General features: G+C 42.8%; 1 protein-coding gene across 2 annotated transcripts in view; it reads right to left on the reverse strand.

Annotated features, from left to right (window-relative positions):
* SLC22A16 (solute carrier family 22 member 16) overlaps positions 1-25,855 on the reverse strand; it is a 154,686-nt gene that overhangs the window by 88,541 nt on the left and 40,290 nt on the right. For both annotated transcript variants that reach the window (XM_077289460.1, XM_077289461.1), the window contains exon 2: positions 8,446-8,922. In XM_077289460.1, the coding sequence (XP_077145575.1) occupies positions 8,446-8,922 (477 nt within the window). The remainder of the gene's footprint in view (positions 1-8,445; positions 8,923-25,855) is intronic.

Raw genomic sequence — 25,855 nt, forward strand, 5'->3', positions numbered from 1 at the left:
TATGATTGGCCGCCGTCACACACTGAAAGACGCTTATAAATAAATATTTTTTGCATTACCACATTTTGAGAGCTATAATTTTTCCATATTTTGGTCCACAGAGTCATGTGAGGTCTTGTTTTTTGCGGGACAAGTTGACGTTGTTATTGGTAACATTTTCGGGCACGTGGCATGTTTTGGTCACTTTTTATTCCGATTTTTGTGAGGCCGAATGTCCAAAAACCAGCTATTCATGAATTTCTTTTTTTTTTTTGGGGGGGGGCGTTTATACCGTTCCGCGTTTGGTAAAATGGATAAAGCAGTTTTATTCTTCAGGTCAGTACGATTACAGCGATACCTCATTTATATCATTTTTTTATGTTTTGCCGCTTTTATACGATAAAAACTATTTTATAGAAAAAATAATTATTTTTGCATCGCTTTATTCTGAGGACTATAACTTTTTAATTTTTTCGCTGATGATGCTGTATGGCAGCTCGTTTTTTTCGGGACAAGATGACGTTTTCAGCGGTGCCATGGTTATTTATATCCGTCTTTTTGATCGCGTGTTATTCCACTTTTTGTTCGGCGGTATGATAATAAAGCGTTGTTTTTTGCCTTTTTTTTTCTTTTTTCCGGTGTTCACTGAAGGGGTTAACTAGTGGGACAGTTTTACAGGTCGGGTCGTTACGGACGCAGCGATACTAAATATGTGTACTTTTATTGTTTGGTTTTTTTATTTAGATAAAGGAATGTATTTATTGGAACAATATTTTTTTATTATTATTATTTATTTAGGATTTTTTTTTTTTTTTTTACACATGTAAATGATTTGCAGAGCACTGTGTCAGATCAGTGATCTGGCGTGTCCTGCTCCAGGCTTACCAGCGCCTGCTCTGAGCAGGCGCTTGGTAAGCCACCTCCCTGCAGGACTCGGATGCAGCCCCGCGGCCATTTTGGATCCGGGGCCTGCAGGGAGGAGACGCTCGGTACAAAGTGAGCACATCGGCTTGTACCGATCGTCTCAGGGAATCCCGCAGGGAGCCCCCTCCCTGGCGATGCTTCCCTATACCGCCGGAACATGTTTGATCGCAGTGTGCCGGGGGTTAATGTGCCAGGGGCGGTCCGTTACCGCTCCTGGCACATAGTGCCAGATGTCAGCTGCGATAGTCAGCTGACACTCGGCCGCGCTCTCCCCGTGAGTGCGGCTGATCTTGCTGGACGTACTATTCCGTCCTTGGGAAGTAGGGCCCTCCCCATATGGACGGAATAGTACGTCCAATGGTAGAAAGGGGTTAAAAAAGAAAAACTGAAACATCACATGGTCATAAGTATTCAGACCCTTTGCTCAGACACTCATATTTAAGTCACATGCTGTCCATTTCCTTGTGATCCTCCTTGAGATGGTTCTACTACTTCATTGGAGTCCGGCTGTGTTTAATTAAACTGATCGAACTTGACATGGAAAGGCACACACTTGTCTATATAAGACCTCACAGCTCACAGTGCATGTCAGACCAAATGAGAATCATGAGGTCAAAGGAACTGGCCAAGGAGCTCAGAGACAGAATTGTGGAAAGGCACAGATCTGGCCAAGGTAACAAAAGAATTTATGCAGTACTCAGGTTCCTAAGAGCACAGTCGCCTCCATAATCCTTAAATGGAAGAAGTTTGTGACCACCAGAAGTCTTCCTAGACCTGGCCAACCAGACAAACTGAGCAATCGTGGGAGAAGAGCCTTGGTGAGAGAGGTAAAGAAGAACCCCAAGATCACTGTGGCTGAGCTCCAGAGATGCAGTAGGGAGATGCGAGAAAGTTCCACAAAGTCAACTATCACTGCAGCCCTCCACCAGTCAGGCCTTTATGGCAGAGTGGCCCAACGGAAGCCTATCCTCAGTGCAAGACATATGAAAGCCCGCACAGAGTTTGCTAAAAAACACATGAAGGACTTCAGGACTATGAGAACTAAGATTCTCTGGTCTGATGTGACAAAGAAACACCTTTTTAGTGATAATTCTAAGAATTGTGTGTGGCGAAAACTAGGTGTGAGCAGCAGTCAGGGCCATAGTCATGTCCAGTATGGAAGCGGCATTGACATATACCTTGTCATTAGTGCCTTCTTCCCATATGAAGCCATACCCATGATCAATGTCTGCAAAGACTAAAGACTAATTGCCCACGAGTACGACACCCAGCCATAGCGCCCCCTCCGGGTTGGCGCAGTTCCGCCCAGACCTCCTTCTCATGTTGTTTCTTCTGCTCAATTACTCTGCAATCCAGGCGGCCTGGCTGGGAGATGGGAAGAGGCCCTCCATCTGTGAATGGGGATGGGCTTTTCGGAGGGTCAAAATGCCGCCGAGCGCGGGCCTGTTACGCAGAGGCTCGTCTGGGCTGAGAAATCGAATGACAGACAGGGTTTCTGGGGTGTGGGACCAAGGTGCACTCACCACCTCCGGTTCCAGCATCCTGGTCACACCTGTCCCATGTCCGCTGGATTACTGCGCCTCTCCAACCGTGCATTCCGGATCCCAATACTGAAGTTCCGGCTCAGACTTCACTTTCGGCGCAAGCTCCTCCAGGGCAGTCATTGTTTCCAGGCCCCTGAGGACTCCGGAGGAACTTTACTTGTTTCCAATCGCAGCACATCCACATCTGTTACAGCATCAACACACAGTTCTGCACATTTCACATCCTTCACTTTCCCTGTGCTCTTCTCTATGTCCTTCAGTTGGTATCCGGGTTGTACCATCTCGACCAGTACTGCAGCGTCCTCCCTGTTCAGCTTCACTACGTTCAGTAGTTTCCTTGTCCATTTCGCATCAGACGTAAGGTCATCTGCCCAAGTAGAAAGCTGCCACATTTTGGAGCGATCTGCATTTCTATTCTGCTGTGGATTCTGTTGTAGCCTTCCCGTGTAGCTTCTGGCGACCATAGACTCTGGACGGCTGGGCTCTTAGCTTCACAACATTGCGGGGTCACTGTGTTGTCCCAGGGCTTTAAAGCCCATCCGGACAGTTTGGGCTCCCGGGTCCTACTACTCACAATAAGGAAATGTCCTAGCTTAATCACAGTGGCCCCTCCTATCTTAACTGCGTGTACAAAGGTACCCCATCTAGTGTCCTAACTGAGGTAATGCACTTTCCCTATCAATAATGTACAAATAGCAGCACTAGATATGGCATATTAAATACAACAATAAATACACGGTTTAACGGCATTACAAGGCAGCAATAAACATACAGTTAACCAGTATGTGTTTGGGGCACAAGACTGTTTTTATGACCCCTTACACAGGTACTGCTCATCAAATGCCAACTGTGAAACATGGTAGTGGCAGCATCATGGTATGGGGGTGTATTTCAGCTGCAGAGACAGGACGACTGGTTGCCATTGAAGGAAACATGAATGCAGCCACGTACAGAGATATCCTGGATGAAAACGTCTTCCAGAGTGCTCTGGACCTCGGAGAATGACAGAGGATCCCCAAATCCAGGTGTGAAAAACTTGTTTCATCATTCCCAAGAAGACACATGGCTGTACTAGCTCAAAAGGGTGCTTCTACTCAATACTGAGCAAAGGGTCTGAATACTTGTGACCATGTGATATTTCAGTTTTTCTTTTTTAATAAATTTGCTAAAATTTCTACTTTTGTGGGTTTTTTTCAGTCAAGATGGGGTGCAGAGTGTACATTAATGAGAAAAAAATTAACTTTTTTGAATTTACCAGATGGCTGCAATGAAACAAAGAGTGAAAAATTTAAAGGAGTCTAAATACTTTCCGTACCCACTGTATATCTTTAAGTGGGAGAGGCAGTATAGATTGAATTTATTTATTCATTATCTCTGAGTCTAATTTTGGTCTGATCCAACAGACTACTATTAGTGATCTGATTTCAACTGATTGTTGTTAGTTGTTTCTGTTTTTGGTTTCTTGTTGTGCACTATAGGGATTTAAGTGATTTTTAGAAACTTATTATTAAATTTAGTTTTTTAAAATGTTACATGTACGCACTTTTTGTCCCTTGAAATTATTATTTACTATATGAACAGTACCCATTATGATCTATGATGCTATGCACATGTCCATTTTTTCTCGGCAGCATGGATGACAAGGGCTAATCCAAGACTATGGGTCTGTGAAAAAAAATGTACAGCACACGGATGGAATCCCTGTGGCATCAGTGTTCTGTCTGTGTTTAACATTGCAAAGTATAGGAGAAGCTTTGTAATTTATTTTTCTTTATCCATATTATGACACACTGAAGGTAAAGAGGGCACACGGATGACATGCTGATGGAAAACATTGGTGACACAGTTTTTTTTCATGTACCCGTTTTATATGAATGTGTGAAATAGGCCTAAGATAAATTAAGTATAATTCTGGCACAATTCGCAGCAAAATAAAGGCCTTTGTGACATGCACTAAATTTATTAGGTGTTTAAGGACACGTTCAGTATTTTGGTCAGTATTTTTCATCAGTATCTGTAAGCCAAAACCAGGAGTGGGTGATAAATACAGAAGTGGTGACGTGTTTCTATTATACTTTTCCTGTGATTGTTCCACATCTGGTTTTCACTTACAAACGTAGACTAGACTGTCTAAGGATGCACCAAACTGTACTATACACTAACAGAGGTGTACTCTTCCTTACCTTTCTTATTAGCTCAACATATCCAAAGATGTGTGGCATGAGATGTGTCATGAGATGCTGAGAACAGCCCTATTTTCTGTCACGAGATGTTTATGTTAGATATGTATATGTTATATCATATGTCTATATGTAGGTACCAAGCTTGCATGGAACCTGAAGCCTGTCAAAGGTTTTGTTAGCATATCATATGGAAATCGAGCCCTCAACAGAATGTAAAGATAGGTGAAAGCAGACCCATCTAAAACTGTGTGTTTGGGATGGGGGGTGTTGGGTATGGGGCTCTTTGAGTAGGAGCTCAGCTCATGGCCTTATACAGACAAGTTGGCAAATTATTAGAGCCCCTTGAGGAGAGGAGGAATGAAACCTGAGGGGCTCTAAGCATATGTCCAGAGAAATTATTAGAACCCCTTAGGTTTCTTTCCTCCTCTCCTCTATTTTAGACAAAATGCTTACTTTTAGGGACACTTGAATCAAACATTAATCAGGGTAATGATAACCACGTATTTGATAAGTCTCGTAGAATGGTAGAACAGACTAAGTTTGATCTTGTGCAGATGAAATAAATTACTTTACAATTTATTAATAAGGCCATACGAAAAATAGAACCAAAATAAATGTGTCATTTAGACACGCAAGACATGAGAGTGAAAGTGTAGCAATTTATTTGCAGTGTCAGATTACCAATTAGGTACAGTGGGCAACTGCCTACGGCCCCCGCATCTCTTGGAGACCCAGTGCACTGGATTAAAAATAATATTGATTTGATTTTAAAGAAATTTACAATGACTGTGGTGGCCCAGGTGGCTGACATTGAAGGTCAGGTGGAGCAACAGAGCACTGATGTGAACATTACTGCAAGCGGCAGTAAAATTATGTTTTGGTTGTAGTCGGCTATATTTGAGAAATCACAAGTAGTAGTGGGGAGTGCGAGTGGAGGAGAGGAAAGTGACTGCAAGTTCTGGACGACTCTAGATCATAATAAAACATAATAGAAGCTTCACTAACACAGACACGTATACAGTATTATAGGCCTAGGTCGAAATTAGTTAATTACCTTTTCTGAGCTATAATGAAGTTTGATTAACTTAATTTTTGATCTATTTAATAAAATTGAGTTGATGCACTAAAATTGTGAGTTAATGTAAAAATGTATTAGAAAATATTTGGTTGGAGGGGGCCACAAGATTCATAATGCTTTGTACCACAGGGTTTAACGCTTCACAACTTCTGACGTACATGTATGTCGAAAGTCGTGTCCCTGTCTGTCTTTGATACAGGCTCGCACACCGAGCTCGCATCTTTGCCTGCACATGATGACTATTTAATCAGCCATCATGTGCCTTTAAAGTTGCTGTCAATCTCTGACAGCAACATTTAACAAGCGCTGGCACTCACCAATTGGCGCACCCATGACGTGATTGCCATGATAGTTGGGGTCTGCTGATGCTTGTTATTGTAATCCTCCAGTGAAAGTCAGCCCGTGACTAGCGTTCATAGGAGATCATAATTTCTCTAAACATTACACAAACGATTGCAGCTTCAAGTCCCCTAAAGGGAATATTAAATGCAGTAAAAAAGTGACAACATCTTAAAATACGAAAAAAAACTCAAAAGCTACATTCACCTTCATTTTGCCTCACTAAAAATAAAACAATTAAAAAAAGTTACACATATTTGGTGATCAAAATATAATTTCTAACCAAAGATGTTATCAGTAAAAACATCACCCCAGGGCTCAAAAAAAAAACCATCACACAAACTCATAGCCCGAAAAATGAAACAATTACTGGCTCAGAAAATGACAAAAGCAAATTTTTTTTTTTTTTAATTAAAAATCTCTAAATTTATTTTTATCACTTAACCCCTTTACCAAATTGAGTTTTTCCGTTTTTTTTTTTTTTTCTGTCAATATGGCTATGTGAGGGCTAGTTTTTTACAGGACGAGTTGTTATTTTGAACAACATCATTGACAGTACAGTGTACTGAAAAACGGGAAAAAAATTCCAAGTGCGGTGAAATTGTGAAAAAAAGTGCAATTTCACAATTTTTTTTTTTTTTTTTTTACTATGTTCACTAAGTGCTAAAACTGACCTACCATTATGATTAGCCAGGTCATTACAACAAGTTCACAAACACCAAACATTTATAGGTTCTTTTTTATTTAAATGGTGAAAAAAAATCCAAGTGTCTCCATTTTTATGTGTCTCACCCATCCCCCATCTGGCACTGGGTGAGGGCGTAGGTTTTGTGTGCTAAGCTACTTTTTTTGTTTATAGCATTTTGGGATACATACAATATTTTGATTGCATGATTTTGCATTTTATGGCAATGTTGCGACAGCAAAAAAAAGACATAATTCTGGAGTTTCGTTTTTTTTTTTCTCGTAATGTCAATTACCAATCGGATTCATTATTTTTATATTTTGCTAGATCTTTATATTTTGACAGCTATTTTGATATTTCTGAATCTGCAGGTTGTCATGCCAAGCCATCGGCTTCCCGTGGTCATGAGACTTGCATTCAGTTTGCACGAGTTAAATGCCGTTGTCAGAGATTGGCAGCAGCATCTAACATGTTAACAGCCGTGGGTGGATTATGATTCCACCCACGGCTGTTAGAGGCACATGACAGCTGATCGGATCAGGTGCGGGTTCAGCACCAAAGAGGGGAAGTGACCTATGAAAAAGGTTAAAATCCAAGAAAACCCAATGTGCTTTAGTTGGATAGGCCACCCTTACTGATAGCTATGTATCCATGAGTAAGGGTAATATATCCACTTGATACGCGTTGATTTTCTTGGCTTTTTTCTTGTCATGTACTCTTTGTGGACTAATTAAAAAGAATATTTTTTAGAAGATTAGCTTGAGTGCTGGACTATGCCTCTTAATGTTAGTTAGATGGCACCTGCCAGCAGTACCACTTGTATTGCCATGGCTCTATGGCATCCTTGGGCATTGTTGTGCCCATTATACTTGTCCAGTCACTCCACTGTAAACTTGATTCCCATTGAAAGACATATCTATGTGCACTGTCCTCTTACTATGAGGACAGAGTATCCATTATCCTTGCACTGTAGCCTCACTGTGCGCATGATTTAACTACAATGACGCAACTGTTCGAGCAAAGTCCTCTTATTATGACATTGTTTAGTGTAGTATTACTTAACTGTGATATGATTGAATTCTGTGTCACTTTGTAGTCCATTCTGATCTCACTAAACTTTTAAGCACCTCTGGCTCTTTTCCAGAGTAATGTTTCTGAGTGCAATGAAAATCAAATAAAACAAAAGAACACATAATCCCAGGCTTCCACGAGCTGGCAGGCTGCACTAAAGACTGCAGAATGGTAGAGAAAGAGAAGGCTGAAAATGATAAACATCCCTGTACTTTCTCATTCTTTCCTTTTCTCTTTTTTTCCTAATACAGTATGTGCATGTGTGCATGATTACACACTCTACTGGTCAGACAATGGTCTACAACAGGTGCAGGGGTTGCAATCGAACCCAGGCCCTGGGGGCCCTAAAAGTCCCTTTGGCCTATAGAAAAAGACTATTGCTATTAAAGATATAAAATATTTGGGGGCCCCATTGGAGCTTTTGCATCAGGGCCCATGAGTTTCAAGTTATACCACTGCTAATGGTATACTTTGTACACAGCATAATAGAAAGACACTTTATAACCACCAATGTATTATCACGTCAACTTCCTGTTGCTTCATAGAGTTGTATATTTTGTTAAATTATGCATGACTCATGTAAAATGACTATTAAGTATTACTTTGTTACTGTGTATCAAAATTTGTATATAAAGAAATTACCTGTCTGCGATATCACCAAAGGCTACTGCACCGATAAGTACTCCAACCATGAATATTGGTTGAGCCAATTTAGCAAGCCATTCATGGTCACATACCAGATCCCAATCCGTTACAATGCTGCTTTCCAAATTTCTGTGATCATATTGATATCCATCAGAGCAAGAATATAAAGTTTTATTTCCATGAAATGTATATGTTGGAGTAAATATACCCTCACGTTTATACCGGTTGCAACGATATAGTTCCCAAATTTCTCCATTTTCCTGCTGTGCAACAATGGGATCTTTGGGTGATGTCCATAAATCCCAAACTTCATTAATCTGAGATAGAGTTTCATTGTGAAGCAGGAGGAGGCTCACATTTCCTTGAGGTCTGCATACATACTTTGGAGTAACAGCAAGGAACACTGAAGCCAAGTAGTGAATGCCACAAGAAGTAGCTTGAAAAGCAGATGTAAAATATACATACGCTTGGAATCTGTAGAAAAAACAAGGTGTGGCATTAGTTAACACACAAAAATGCAAACCAATAATATATATATATATATAATAAACACATACATTTGCCAATTTGACCTCTGCAAGTTGCAAAACTGAGGTTGCCTCTTCTATGTCTTCAAGGGAAAAGTGGCCATGAATGAACAGTAGTTTCCAATAAAATGTACCGAACATATGGAAACTGTTTGAGCTCTAAATAGGTTCACATTTGATAATGATATTACTAGAATAAGTTGTACTGTATATGTTTCAATTCTAAAAACATTTACCAAGATTTTATTCTAATTGGACAACCGCTTGTGAAAATCCCTGTAAAATGAATATTCACTTTTGAGCAACTTGCTGGGGTCTTCTAGAAAAATGCTTGAGTTTCCCTTTAAGGCCGGGATCACACATGCGAGAAAGTCGGCCGAGTCTCGCATGGTAATACCCGGCCTTGCCATCTGCACTCCGGAGCGGAGCGTGCAGCTCCATGTATTACTATGCGATCGCACGCTCTGCTCTGTCAAATTAATCGAGTGGCTGCATGAATGTCTAACCAGCCGCTCCGTTCATTTCAGGGGCCTAGAGTTACGGGGCACCGTGAGAGTTCTGCTTCTGTGACCCCCACTGATCACAAAAATGGGGTCCCCGTAAATCTCATCGCCCCCTGCAATGAGTGGAGAAGCTGATGTGGCATGCATGCAGCTGCTCGATTGTAAGGGTCAGCTCATATGGCAAATTTTCAAGCAGAGTTTTGGTGCGAATAGGTCCTTTCTCGGCATGGCTGAGGCCAAAACCCGTTGTTGCACAATCCTCATCGCTGTCTCCCATATAGATGAATGGGAGGCATGAAGGAAAAGGCAGTCGTGGATATACAGCAGAATGTCGAAACGTGACTGTCCGCGCCAAACTTGTGCTTGATGATCCGTCTTGTGAACTGACTAGAACTAGAGCCACGCCTTTCCTCAGACTACATTATCCTACAACGTTTATAATTAAACCGAAAACAATGAACTGGTGTATAAGTTGATATGCATGCAAAATAGAGGCATATTCACATTGGCCATTAAACAGACAAAGCCTAAGACAGAAACAAAATCTTTTTTTCTGTTTTAATTTCAGGTTTTTGCATTTAGTGCAAGTAAAGGAATGAGTATGTCCTCCTTTTCTTTGAGCTGGGCATTACATTTATATAACTTCCCATTTGCAGTGTGTCCATGCGCAGGACCTGGTCCTGCTGAGCCCTTATTCTCACTGATGTCACTATGAAGCATGGTAAGGTTTTAACACCAGAGGTTAGGTCTAGAGTTGAGCAAATTTTTCAAAATTCTATTACAATCGGTGGCGAATATTACTTTTATATTCGCCAAACACAGCTGAACGTCATTGGAGTCAATGGGAGTAGAAATTACAGAATATGGAACCGATCATCAAACATAAGTTCGGCACGAATAGGGTACCAAAATGGCATGAACATGGCAAATTCAGATTCGGTGAGCGATTCTAAACATATTCGAACAACTCTAGTTAGGACCATTCCGAATTTGGGGACCACTTGATGCTGGTGGGACGACTTTTACACTTTTTTTTTTTTAACCGAAAACAGTATTTACTAAGTATCCTATTTACAGTATTTATATAAACAATTGCTGTTACTTATTTACTTACAGCAGGGTATATGTTCATTTTGTTTTTGTCTAAAGATTACAATTATAAAATAATATTTATGAAAGAATTCTGTCAATGTAACAACTGAATTTTAGAAGGGTTGTCCACTGCTACGATATTGATCACCTATCCATAGAATATACCGTACTTTGAATTAACAGTAATGAACATTGATGCCACAAGAAATAGCTTGAAATTCATATGTAAAATATACATACACTTGGAATCTGTAGAAGGCACAATACATAGCATTAGACTACACACAAAAATGCAAACCACAATGAGTATATAATAGGAAAAATCATCAATACCAGATCATTGGGGGGGGGGGGGGGGTCTCACACCTGGCAGCTTTTATTAATTCTGGTGGCTGGAGATGAACAGTGTGTAGAGTGGAACAGCACAGCTCTGTACATTGTGTAATGACTGTTGCTGAGAATTGCAGATCAGTTCCCATGCACTGGAGCCGATCACAGCTGATCAGTGCGGATGCCAGGTGTCGGACCTCACTGTTCTGATATTGATGATGTATCCTAAGTTATCAATATCATAATAGCAGACAACTTCTTTAATAGGGCATCTATGGGCAACACAATACATTTTATGAGGCCCATGGAGTGGAGAATCCCTGTGCTAGACTATAAAGAAAACCTAAAATGTAAGAGACAAAAAATGATTTACGGTACTCTAATTTTGCATCATAGTATACCAAGTATCTGTAGTCATCATTTGCTTTGAGGGATTAACAGCTGAATGCTTTTGGAATTCACTTATTGGCTTAGGTTGCTACTAAGATATATTTCTCTGCCAAGAATCTGTCTATTTCTACTAAAGCATAAACCACCATACATCCATTCAATGTATGCCTTCAATTACATTGGCCAATATCATCACATTTCTAACTTTAAAATATACAAAGCTTAGTTAGAACTCCATGAAAACCTATTCTTGCATGTTTCTCTACCATTATAACTCCGATGTCTACATGTTTTAACTTTTTATTACACAATATCCCTTTCAACCGAATTCAGTTTTTATAGGACTTGGTACTTTTCCATTATCTGGCAATCATTACAATTGTAAAATACGTTAATACATGATAAACAGCCACCACGATGTCCTAGGTGAGATATAAATGGGAAATTATTATCTGTTACACTTTGGTCACTATAAACATGCTCTAAACAGCACATTTTAGATGGTAATCCTTTAGTAATGATTAAGAATTACCATCCGAAACACGTTGACTAGAGCGTGTTCTCCATTCACCATACATGTGTAATGTAATGTTAGTTTCTATGTTGCTGTTTTTATGGAATTTTCTTGATAAAGAAGAAAACCTTTATCATGAATTGTGGTGCTGGATCTATTTTTCGTGTTTACAGTACGTATTGGACCCTGACTCATGACACCAGGTGTAAGTGAGCTGCATTTACTTATTGCAGTGATAGATGGGTTTTCCTGTTGCTATGAAAATCTATACAGATGCCAGCCTGTCGTCTATGTCAGAAAAATTTGTGAATACATTTTGGTCAAATTTAAACAACATGGCTGAAGTCAGAGTTATCAGGGTTATCAATTCAAATAGTGTGTCCTCTCAGCCAGGACACATCCTGTTTTTGTCCGTTATTTAAATATACCCTCTAACCTCAATGTAATATTGAGCTCTTCCCATTGTTCCATGCACAGGCCATGAGTCACCTGGACATTATGGATGCTCTGAATCACTAACATTTATGTCTAGCATTGATGTTCAAGGCCATATGTGGCAGAAACAATATGGCTGCATGGTGAGAAAAAAACACCCAACACTAACATCAAACCACAGGTTGGTAGCGTGGAGGGAAAATCCTTAATTGGTGTTATCTGAATAATTGGAAAGTACCAGAGCCTTCCACATAAGCATACTGTTACATAGTATGGTCACAGAAGAAACTTGTGAGAGTAGATTATATGGGGTAATTCAACTTTATCTTCACAGAACATAAGGTACATGCATCAGCTTCTTAATACAGCATAGCAGGAAGTTTGAAAAAGACCTTTTATCAGAGAGAAAATGAAACCAAAGTACAACAAGTATATGCATTACATTCAACTAAGCATATAATAGTAACAACATCGCCATCTACTGTCAGAAAAATGTAAACTCCTAATGCTCACAAATAAGTCTGTATATGTTGCAAATCTGCCAACACATGGGAGGCCCATATTTTTATACAGAGCTCCATGAAGTTGACCTGCTCTGGTGGAGGAATGAAAAAGAAGGAAGAAAAAGGAGACAGAGGTAATTTTACCAAAAAAAGTGGAAATGGGTAATTACCATTCCCTGGCTAAGGTGGGCCACAGTGCCACGGGGCTGGGCTCACCTAGGAGGAGCATAGCTCAGATGCTACCTGGTGTTCACTGGAGCTCCTGATGGTGGAGTCAAGCTTGAGATGCGGGTAGCCAGCAGGTAATACTTCTAGGCAGTTCCTGGTACTGCAGCTGCTGACACCAAGACGCAGGACTGGAGTCACTGACAGTCAGAATTCGGACACTGATAGACAGTCCAGACAATTTGGACTGTCCAGAATTTGGGAATAGGTTCTCATTCAGATGCACAGATGTCACAAACAGCACCTTGGCTTCATGGTTCAGGTACCACCAGGGCAACTTCAGAGTCACGTACACACTACAAAGGACTAAAGGGACGGGACAGGAAAAGGAAATGAATATAAACAACTAAGAATGGGAGACCTGGCAACATACAGTCATACATACAAACTTAGGGAAACTACAAGGGTTGCTCAGGCATCTTGATAATGGGGAGGGTGCCTTTTATATCAGATTACTACCAGCTATTCGCGGGGGGCATCTTACAATGTGTGTTAGCCTAACATAGTTTGTCTGTGTTTCTGTGACAACTTCGGTGGTATCCTATTCCATCACATGTGTGAACAAGGAAACATTTTCCACATCCAAGTTGTCAGTACAGTCCATCAGTCCCCGTTACCAGCTTGTCAGTGACCTTGTGTCAGCAAACCCGACCCCTGGTATTGGCAGCTGTAGTACCGCCGCATGCCTAGGAGCGGTAACAGGGCCGGTTTTAGGCAAAGTGGGGCCCTAGGCAAAGTTTAAAATGGGGCCCCAAATGCTAACATATTGCTAAACGAGTGTGATCGACAATAATGAAGTCGTTGGACGCTTGTTTCCCGGCCTCTTTCCACCATCTGAGAAAGAATGAAGGGGACAGAACGAACACTAATAGATCACTAACAGATCACCATACAGTATCATGTTATCAGCAGCACATCTACAGTTTACACCGGCGACGTCCTGCTGAGAACAATGATTTTTATTCAGGCATAAACAATCCAATCACCCAATGAATATGCAGCATTTTGCTTGTTTTGTATAATACACCCCATAGTCCTCCACATATTATAATGTGCACCACTGTCCTCCATATTGTAAAATGCACACCGCATAGTCCTCCATATAATATAATGTGCCCCATATTCCTCCATATAGTATAATACACTCCTCATAGTCCTCCATATAGTCTTATACACTTCCCATAGTCCTCCATATAGTATAATACACTCCTCATAGTCCTCCATATATTAAAATATACTCCTCAGTCCTCCATATAGCATAATACACTCCTCACAGTGCTCCATATAGTATAATGCACCGACATAGTCATCCATGTAGTACAATTCACTTCCCATAGTATAATGCACCCCATAGTTCTTCATATAGTATAATGTATTCCCCATAGTCCTCAATACAGTATAATTCAGCCCACATATAGTATAATGCAGCCACCACCCCACAGAGTATAATGCAGCCACCCCAGAGTATAATGTAACCCCCCACAGAGTATAATGTAACCTCCCCATAGAATATAATGCAGCCCCCATATAGTATAATGTAGCCCCCTCATAGAGTATGATGCAATCACCCCTCATAGAATATAAATATAATACAGCCTCCCCCATAGAATATAATATACCCCCATAGTATATAGCACAGCCCACATAGTATATAACACAGCCCACATAGTAGTTTATAGCACAGCCACTTCGTACTTATCACAGCCCACACAGTAGTATATTGCACAGCCCACACAGTAGTATATAGCACAGCCCACACAGTAGTATATAGCACAGCCCACACAGTAGTATACAGCACTGCCCACAGTAGTATACAGCACTGCCCACACAGTAGTATACAGCACTGCCCACACAGTAGTATACAGCACTGCCCACACAGTAGTATACAGCACTGCCCACAGTAGCATACAACACTGCCCACAGTAGCATACAGCACTGCCCACAATAGTATACAGCACTGCCCACAATAGTATACAGCACTGCCCACAATAGTATACAGCACTGCCCACAGTAGTATACAGCACTGCCCACAGTAGTATACAGCACTGCCCACAGTAGTATACAGCACTGCCCACAGTAGTATACAGCACTGCCCACAGTAGTATACAGCACTGCCCACAGTAGTATACAGCACAGCCCTCAGTAGTATACAGCACTGCCCACAGTAGTATACAGCACTGCCCACAGTAGCATACAACACTGCCCACAGTAGCATACAGCACTGCCCACAATAGTATACAGCACTGCCCACAATAGTATACAGCACTGCCCACAATAGTATACAGCACTGCCCACAGTAGTATACAGCACTGCCCACAGTAGTATACAGCACTGCCCACAGTAGTATACAGCACTGCCCACAGTAGTATACAGCACTGCCCACAGTAGTATACAGCACAGCCCTCAGTAGTATACAGCACAGCCCACAGTAGCATACAGCAGAGCCCACAGTAGCATACAGCAGAGCCCACAGTAGCATACAGCAGAGCCCACAGTAGTATACAGCACTGCCCACAGTAGTATACAGCAGAGCCCACATCCCCCCTTCCCTCCCATCCTCTCTCCTCCCAAGAATGGCCGCACTGTTGTGAATTAGACTTTTTTGGCTCCCTCTTGTGGTCACTAGTGGTATGACTCTGGGATTGTCTTTCCCCAGTTTGGCACCCACCTGGGTCGTTAGTCCAGGGGTGTTGCTATATAGACTTCCTGAATTCTCAGTCTGGTGCCTGGCATCGTTGTATTCAGTCCTTTCTGTTTGCTCCTGTCTGCTGGTCCTGGTTCTTGCAAAATTAAGCTAAGTCCTGCTTCCTTGTTTTTTGGTTATTTGCATTGCTCTTATTTTTTGTCCAGCTTGTACTAAATGTGATTCCTGATTTTGCTTGAAGCTCTAGGGGGCTGGTATTCTCCCCCCGGGCCGTTAGACGGTTCGGGGGTTCTTGAATATCCAGCGTGGAAATTTTGATAGGGTTTTTGCTGACCGTATAAGTCATCTTACTATATTCTGCTATTAGTCAGTGGGCCTCTCTTTGCTAAATACCTAGTTCATTCTTATGTTTGTCTTTTCTTCTTACCTCACCGTTATTATTTGTTGGGGGCTTGTATCCAACTTTTGGGGTCTTTTCTCTGGAGGCAAGAAAGGTCTATCTTTTCCCTTCTAGGGTTAGTTAGTTCTCCGGCTGGCGCGAGACGTCTAGAACCAACGTAGGCACGTTCCCCGGCTGCTGCTATTTGTGGTGCTAGGATTAGATATACGGTCAGCCCAGTTACCACTGCCCTATGAGCTGGTTTTTTGTGTTTGCAGACTTGGTATTTATTTCTGAGACCCTCTGCCATTGGGGTCATAACAGTATGCCAGGCCAAAGTTGAATGTTTAATGCATTGCAGAAGTGGGATTATAAGAAAGGAAATTCTGAGGTTTTTTTGTTTTTGTTTTTTTTTTTCCTCTCTTTCTTCCTCCCCTTTACCTCTGAGTGGCTTAAGCTTGCTGCAGACATGAATGTCCAGACTTTGATTACAAGTGTGGATCAGCTTGCTGCTCGTGTGCAGGGCATACAAGATTTTGTTACCAGTAGTCCAATGTCTGAACCTAAAATACCTATTCCTGAACTGTTCTCTGGAGACCGATTTAAGTTTAGGAATTTCAGGAATAATTGTAAATTGTTTCTATCTCTGAGACCCCGTTCGTCTGGAGACTCAGCTCAGCAAGTTAAAATTGTTATCTCTTTTTTGCGGGGCGACCCTCAGGATTGGGCTTTCTCGCTAGCGCCAGGAGATCCGGCATTGGCGAATATTGATGCGTTTTTTCTGGCGCTCGGATTGCTTTACGAGGAACCCAATCTTGAAATTCAGGCAGAAAAAGCATTGCTGGCTATTTCTCAGGGCCAGGATGAAGCTGAAGTGTATTGCCAAAAATTTCGGAAATGGTCCGTGCTTACTCAGTGGAATGAGTGTGCTCTGGCCGCAAATTTCAGAAATGGCCTTTCTGAAGCCATTAAGAATGTGATGGTGGGTTTCTCCATTCCTACAAGTCTGAATGATTCCATGGCGCTGGCTATTCAAATTGACCGGCGTTTGCGGGAGCGCAAAACTGCTAATCCTCTGGTGGTGTTGTCTGAACAAACACCTGATTTAATGCAATGTGATAGAATTCAGACTAGAAATGAACGGAAAAATCATAGACGTCAGAATGGGTTGTGTTTTTACTGTGGTGATTCTACACATGTTATATCAGCATGCTCTAAACGCCTAACAAGGGTTGTTAGCCCTGTCGCCATTGGTAATTTGCAACCTAAATTTATTTTGTCTGTGACTTTAATTTGCTCATTGTCTTCCTACCCTGTTATGGCGTTTGTGGATTCAGGTGCTGCCCTGAGTCTTATGGATCTGTCATTTGCCAAGCGCTGTGGTTTTGTTCTTGAGCCATTGGTAAATCCTATCCCTCTTAGAGGTATTGATGCTATGCCATTGGCGGAAAATAAACCGCAGTTTTGGACACAGGTAACCATGTGCATGACTCCTGAACATCGGGAGGTGATTCGTTTTCTTGTTCTGCATAAAATGCATGATTTGGTCGTTTTGGGTCTGCCATGGTTACAGACCCATAATCCAGTCTTGGATTGGAAGGCAATGTCTGTGTCAAGTTGGGGCTGTCAGGGAATTCATGGTGATTCCCCACCGGTGTCTATTGCTTCCTCTACTCCTTCGGAAGTTCCTGAGTATTTGTCTGATTATCAGGATGTATTCAGCGAGTCCAGGTCCAGTGCTCTTCCTCCTCATAGGGACTGTGACTGCGCTATAGATTTGATTCCAGGTAGTAAATTTCCTAAGGGAAGATTATTTAATCTGTCTGTACCTGAGCATACCGCAATGCGTTCGTATATCAAGGAATCTCTGGAGAAGGGGCATATCCGTCCATCCTTGTCCCCTCTTGGTGCGGGATTCTTTTTTTGTAGCCAAGAAGGACGGATCTTTGAGACCTTGTATTGACTATCGGCTTTTGAATAAAATCACTGTTAAATTTCAGAAGGTCATTTTGAGTACTTGGTGATGCCTTTTGGGCTCTCTAATGCTCCTTCAGTGTTTCAGTCCTTTATGCATGATATTTTCCGGAAGTATCTGGATAGATTTATGATTGTTTATCTGGATGATATTCTGTTTTTTTCTGATGATTGGGACTCGCATGTAGAGCAGGTCAGGATGGTGTTTCAGGTTTTGCGTGAGAATGCTTTGTTTGTTCAGGGCTCAAAGTGTCTCTTTGGAGTACAGAAGGTTCCCTTTTTGGGTTTTATTTTTTCCCCTTCTGCGGTGGAGATGGACCCAGTCAAGGTCCGAGCTATTCATGATTGGACTCAACCCACGTCAGTTAAGAGTCTTCAGAAGTTCTTGGGTTTTGCTAACTTCTACCGTCGTTTTATCGCTAACTTTTCTAGCATTGTTAAACCTTTGACGGATATGACCAAGAAAGGTTCTGATGTTGCTAACTGGGCTCCTGCAGCCGTGGAAGATTTCCAGGAGTTGAAGCGCCGGTTTACTTCGGCGCCTGTTTTGTGCCAGCCTGATGTCTCACTTCCCTTTCAGGTTGAAGTGGATGCTTCTGAGATTGGGGCAGGGGCCGTTTTGTCGCAGAGAGGTCCTGGTTGCTCTGTAATGAGACCATGTGCCTTTTTCTCTAGGAAGTTTTCGCCTGCTGAGCGGAATTATGTTGGCAATCGGGAGTTGTTGGCCATGAAGTGGGCATTTGAGGAGTGGCGTCATTGGCTCGAGGGTGCTAAGCATCGTGTGGTGGTCTTGACTGATCACAAAAATCTGATGTATCTCGAGTCTGCTAAACGCCTGAATCCTAGACAGGCCCATTGGTCATTGTTTTTCTCCCGTTTTGACTTTGTGGTCTCGTATTTACCAGGTTCAAAGAATGTGAAGGCTGATGCTCTTTCAAGGATCTTTGTGCCTGACTCTCCTGGAGTCGCAGAACCAGTTGGTATTCTTAAAGAGGGAGTAATCTTGTCAGCCATTTCTCCAGATTTGCGACGTGTGTTGCAGAGATTTCAGGCTGGTAGACCTGACTCCTGTCCACCTGACAGACTGTTTGTTCCTGATAAGTGGACCAGCAGAGTTATTTCCGAGGTTCATTCCTCGGTGTTGGCAGGGCATCCGGGAATTTTTGGCACCAGAGATTTGGTGGCTAGGTCCTTTTGGTGGCCTTCCTTGTCACGGAATGTGCGGTCGTTTGTGCAGTCCTGTGGGACTTGTGCTCGAGCTAAGCCTTGCTGTTCTCGTGCCAGTGGGTTGCTCTTGCCCTTGCCTGTCCCGAAGAGGCCTTGGACACACATTTCCATGGATTTCATTTCGGATCTTCCGGTGTCTCAAGGAATGTCTGTCATCTGGGTGGTATGTGATCGCTTTTCCAAGATGGTCCATTTGGTATCTTTGCCTAAGCTGCCTTCCTCTTCCGATCTGGTTCCTTTGTTCTTTCAGAATGTGGTTCGTTTACACGGCATTCCTGAGAATATCGTGTCTGACAGAGGATCCCAGTTTGTTTCCAGGTTCTGGTGATCCTTTTGTGCTAAGATGGGCATTGATTTGTCGTTTTCGTCTGCCTTTCATCCTCAGACTAATGGACAAACGGAGCGAACTAATCAGACACTGGAGGCTTATTTGAGGTGTTTTGTTTCTGCAGATCAGGATGATTGGGTGACCTTCTTGCCGTTGGCTGAGTTTGCCCTTAATAATCGGGCTAGTTCCGCTACTTTGGTCTCGCCATTTTTCTGCAACTCTGGTTTCCATCCTCGTTTTTCCTCGGGACATGTGGAGCCTTCTGACTGTCCTGGGGTAGATTCTGTGGTGGATAGGTCGCAGCAGATTTGGAATCATGTGGTGGACAACTTGAAGTTGTCACAGGAGAAGGCTCAGCGTTTTGCCAACCGCCGCCGCGGTGTGGGTCCCCGACTTCGTGTTGGGGATTTGGTATGGCTGTCTTCTCGATTTGTTCCTATGAAGGTCTCCTCTCCTAAATTCAAGCCTCGCTTCATCGGTCCTTACAAGATATTGGAAATCCTTAATCCAGTGTCCTTTCGCTTGGATCTTCCGGTGTCGTTTGCCATTCACAACGTGTTCCATAGGTCTTTGTTGCGGCGGTACGTTGTACCTGTGGTTCCTTCTGTTGAGCCTCCTGCTCCGGTGTTGGTTGAGGGCGAGTTGGAGTACGTGGTGGAGAAGATCTTGGATTCTCGTCTCTCCAGACGGAGGCTTCAGTATCTGGTCAAGTGGAAGGGCTATGGTCAGGAGGATAATTCCTGGGTGGTTGCCTCTGATGTGCATGCGGCCGATTTAGTTCGTGCCTTTCATGCTGCTCATCCTGATCGTCCTGGTGGTCTTGGTGAGGGTTCGGTGACCCCTCCTTAAAGGGGGGGTACTGTTGTGAATTAGACTTTTTTGGCTCCCTCTTGTGGTCACTAGTGGTATGACTCTGGGATTGTCTTTCCCCAGTTTGGCACCCACCTGGGTCGTTAGTCCAGGGGTGTTGCTATATAGACTTCCTGAATTCTCAGTCTGGTGCCTGGCATCGTTGTAATCAGTCCTTTCTGTTTGCTCCTGTCTGCTGGTCCTGGTTCTTGCAAAATTAAGCTAAGTCCTGCTTCCTTGTTTTTTGGTTATTTGCATTGCTCTTATTTTTTGTCCAGCTTGTACTAAATGTGATTCCTGATTTTGCTTGAAGCTCTAGGGGGCTGGTATTCTCCCTCCGGGCCATTAGACGGTTCGGGGGTTCTTGAATATCCAGCGTGGAAATTTTGATAGGGTTTTTGCTGACCGTATATAAGTCATCTTACTATATTCTGCTATTAGTCAGTGGGTCTCTCTTTGCTAAATACCTAGTTCATTCTTACGTTTGTCTTTTCTTCTTACCTCACCGTTATTATTTGTTGGGGGCTTGTATCCAACTTTTGGGGTCTTTTCTCTGGAGGCAAGAAAGGTCTATCTTTTCCCTTCTAGGGTTAGTTAGTTCTCCGGCTGGCGCGAGACGTCTAGAACCAACGTAGGCACGTTCCCCGGCTGCTGCTATTTGTGGTGCTAGGATTAGATATACGGTCAGCCCAGTTACCACTGCCCTATGAGCTGGTTTTTTGTGTTTGCAGACTTGGTATTTATTTCTGAGACCCTCTGCCATTGGGGTCATAACACCGCACAGTCCAGTAAAAAAAAACAAAAAAACAAACACAAGCTCCTTACCTGTCCCCGAGCCCGCGCTGCTCCCTGCTCCTGTGTCGGCGGCTGCCGCCGCTCTGCCTGACACACAGCAAGTGCGCGATGACGCGCACCCACTGTGTCAGAGTCAGAGCGGGGAATGATGGGAGAGGGAGCGTCAGGTTATGCTCTCTCCTCCATCATTGCTTTGAACTGTACCGGCAGACGCCGGTATAGTTCAATGTGGCAGGGGAGTCGGCGCTGGCGGCAGGCGGGCCCCCCTGCCTCACAGGGGCCCCATAGCGGCTGCGTGACTTGCCGCTAGCTGGGGGCCCCTGGAGGAGCGGGGGCCCCAGGCAGCTGCCTGGTCTGCCTGCCCCTAACGCCGGCTCTGAGTGGTACCTGGTGGCTATCTGCAGCACAGTTTGTCTCCACAGTCAGGAGCTCCAGTGAACACCAGGTAGTCACTTAACTATGTCCCTTTCCAGGCATTTCTGGTTCTGTGGCACAGTGGGTCCATGTGCTCACCTGCGAGTGTGACCATCTGCTCTTTGAAAATCTCATGCATATGTGCGATTTTCTGGCTTACAAATCATTGAAACTCTGAAGATGGATGTACAATTCCTGACTTCAGAGGTGCACTATGCATGTTTTCGGCTCCTCTGTAGGCGCCAGCTGTCTTCTATGCTTCCGGAAATGGGTTGTGCGTCTCTGAAATCAGGAAATTTACACCTGGCTTCAGAGGCTCAATGACTTGATTGGCAGAAAGTCACACTTGCGCTGGAGTCGCAGAAATATGGCGATGATGCCGACTCTTGCAAATCATGTTGCCACACCCAAAGGAGCGTGATAACATCCCAAGTGGAATGACTAATCTGGGGAAATAAGCTCCCCATCGACTAGTCAAAAGGATATTTGAATATGAAAAATGGACTGTAAAAATACTTTAATATCTTTTTAGGTGACAAACAGTATAAAGTGACTGTTAGGCAGAGTATTCAGCAATAAATATACAAATGCTGGTGGGTTTGAGGGCACCTGCGGGGGGGGGGACCTGTCAGATAACCTTTAATCTCTGTTATACTGCAAATGTACATTTACATTTTTAAAACTCATTCACTTCCCTGGCACTGTAATCTACAATGCACAAATTCACAGGTAACAACTGCAGAAATTCTATCCTGTGTGGCCTTGGCTTTAGTTTATTTGAAACGTACATGTTTTGCAGCTTGAAAACTTCCTTAGAGAACCCCGAGAACTGTTGCAGCCTGGTATGCTCCAGATTGCGCAGTTGGACATAAGTAAACACAGAGCCCCCTTACAGCTGTCGACCCAGAATTTGAGCTGAGGGTCTAAATTTCATCATAATATGAATTACACAGTTAAAGCATGCTTATTGCTTAGTGGACACCAATATGTTGAAACTGTACAACTCTTATTTAGTAATGCAATAAAACAGTTTCTGAATGTTTTAAACAAATCAATAAGGTAAAGTCACGGCATACAGAACAGTTTTAAATAAAATGTTATTACTACACTGTAGAATGTTTTACATTTGAATCTTAATTTCTATAGAATTTTTGGAGAAATGGCACCATTCTTAAAATACATTATTTGTATTTAACCCCTTGCCTCGGCAGCAAATTTTTGCTTTTAAGCTTGAATTTTCCTTTTTTTCAGGAGTCATACATTTTTTATTTTTCCATCCATATTGCCTTCTAAGGGCTATTTTTTCCGCATAAATTGTAGTTTTGAATGACGTCATCAATTTTACCATATAATCTAATGTTAAATGGGGAAAAAATTCTAAGTAGTATAAAGTGGTGAAAAAATGTGATTATTCTTTCTTTTTTTTTTTAACCGTATTAATTGAATGGTAAAAATTACCCTTCAACATGCACGAACTGTACATTGTCTTGCTCACAATAAGAGATTGACAGTGACAATGATATGATTAATATCAGCAATCCAGCCATTTTCAAAGTATCTGAACTGTTTCAATAATGCACAGGCAAAAGCTGCACCTATTTACAGCATAGGAGAGCACATAATATGAGCCAGCAGCACAACTATGCCGCCTATCTGAACTGTCAGTCAATCAGGAACGTAACGTCCCCTGGCAAGCAAGAAGTTCAGACGCAGGGGAGTGCACTAGTGAAGATAAGTTCAGAATACCCTTTAAAGAAGCACTCGCATCAAAGTTTTTGTCCTCTTAATATATTACAATCATATTATATGGCACTGTGTTCTCACAACTGCTCATTTTGCCTTTCTATCCAACTAATTCTTCTCTTTTCTCTGCTCAATGTAGAAATAGGAAGTCTCTTGTCCCTCCATTTATCATTCCGGTCTTCAATTCCTGACCCAGCTGCTTTCCTCCTCCCCCTGCCAGGGACCTTTACAGTGACTCATTTTTCTACATATATCTTAGAAGGATTCAGCTAGTTAGTTTTTAATCAGGTGATGTCATAGAACTAATGGAAAAGAGAAGCATTAGCTGGACAGAAAGGCAAAATGAGCAATTGTAAGTACACAGTGCTATATAATATGCTGATTGCAATATATTAAATATAACATTTAGATGTAAGGGCTTCTTTAACTTTTTTTTTTTTTTTAAATTGCACCTTTTGCCTTTTATAGTCTCTGCATTGTCCTGTTGATTACACTGGTCAACAAAAAAATCATCAGCAAAGGTAATATGTCTGTTTCATGGAGTTTGATGTGCAGATTCCAAAAATATGCTTAGTTTTGCTCTATCACATAAAGTTTCTGAGATTGAAGTATTTTTGTTATTACGTTATTTCTGCATTTTCAACGTATGTGGTTTTTCCTATGTTATTCCCATTTTTTTGCTTGTCTTAATTAATTGTGAATTTTCTTATAGGGACAACATCAGTAAAGGTTTTAGTGAGTTTAATGGGAAGGAGTATTGACAGTGTAGTCAACCAATGCCCGCTTCTCGGAAAGTCATGTTATGGGGAGGAGCTAACTGTTATGAGGCAGTAAGATTCAGTCAGTCAGAAAAGGATGGTGATGGCAGCAAGAATTGGTAGACTCTTGACAGGAGACAGGCCTCTACAGCATTCTGAGCCACAGGGAGATAGAAGGGAAGGCAGTGGACAGCCACCATTGTGAGAGGATTTTCACTGCATTTCTGGGAGAGCAAGTCACCTCAGAGGGAAGAAAACAGCTCAGCCACTGAGGTGTAACTGAGTGAGGGTCTCCACAGAGAGAACCTGAACGGAACCAATATCACACTGAGAAACTGCCTGTATGCAAATGTTCATCTGTAAGGAATAGGCTGACCGGTTTACCTCACAACTGTATATACACTGCTCAAAAAAAATAAAGGGAACACTTATACAACAGAATACAACGCCAAGAAAATCAAACTTCTGTGAAATCAAACTGTCCACTTAGGAAGCAAAACAGTTTGATAATCAATTTCACATGCTGCTGTGCAAATGGAATAGACAACAGTTGAAAATTATTTGCAATTATCAAGACACACTCAATAAAGGAGTGGTTCTGCAGGTGGGGACCACAGACCACATCTTAGTACCAATGCTTTTTGGCTCATGTTTTGGTCACTTTTGAATGTTGGTTGTGCTTTCACACTCGTGGTAGCATGAGGTGGACTGCACAACCCACACAAGTGGCTCAGGTAATGCAGCTCATCCAGGATGGCATGTCAATGCGAGCTGTGATAAGAAGGTTTGCTGTGTCTGTCAGCGTAGTGTCCAGAGGCTGGAGGCGCTACCAGGAGACCGGCCAGTACACCAGGAGACATGGAGGGCAACAACCCAGCAACAGGACCACTACCTCAGCCTTTGTCGAAGGAGGAACAGGAGGAGCACTGCCAGAGCCGTGCAAAATGACCTCCAACAGGCCACAAATGTGCATGTGTCTGCACAAACGGTTAGGAACCGACTCCATGAGGATGGTCTGAGAGCCCGACGTCCACAGATGGGGGTTGTGCTCACAGCCCAACACCATGCAGGACGCTTGGCATTTGCCACAGAACACCAGGATTGGCAAATTCACCACTGGCACCCTGTGCTCTTCACAGATGAAAGCAGGTTCACACTGAGCACAGGTGACAGACGTGACAGAGTCTGGAGACGTCATGGAGAGCGATCTGCTGCCTGCAACATCCTTTAACATGACTGATTTGGCAGTGGGTCAATAATGGTGTGGGGCAGCATATCTTTGGAGGGCTGCACAGCCCTCCTTGTCCTTGCCAGAGGTAGCCTGACTGCCATTAGGTACCGAGATGAGATCCTTAGACCCCTTGTGCAACCATATGCTGGTGCGATTGGCCCTGAGTTCCTGCATGTGGCTGGAGTGTCAGCAGTTCCATCAAGATGAAGGCATTGAAGTTATGAACTGGCCCGCCCGTTCTCCAGACCTGAATCCGTTTGAACACATCTGGGACATCATGTCTTGCACCATCACCAACGTCACGTTGCACCACAGACTGTCCAAGAGTTGGCGGATGCTTTAGTCCAGGCCTGGGAGGAAATCCCTCAGGAGACCATCCGCCGCCTCATCAGGAGCATGCCCAGGCATTGTAGGGAGGTCATACAGACACGTGGAGGCCACACACACTACTGAGCATCTTTTCCTTGATTTGAGGCATTTCCACTGAAGATGGATCAGCCTGTAACTTTATTTTCCACTTTGATTTTAAGCATCATTCCAACTCCA

The sequence above is a fragment of the Ranitomeya variabilis genome, chromosome 2 (assembly GCF_051348905.1).
Source record: "Ranitomeya variabilis isolate aRanVar5 chromosome 2, aRanVar5.hap1, whole genome shotgun sequence".
NCBI classification, from domain to species: Eukaryota; Metazoa; Chordata; class Amphibia; order Anura; family Dendrobatidae; genus Ranitomeya; species Ranitomeya variabilis.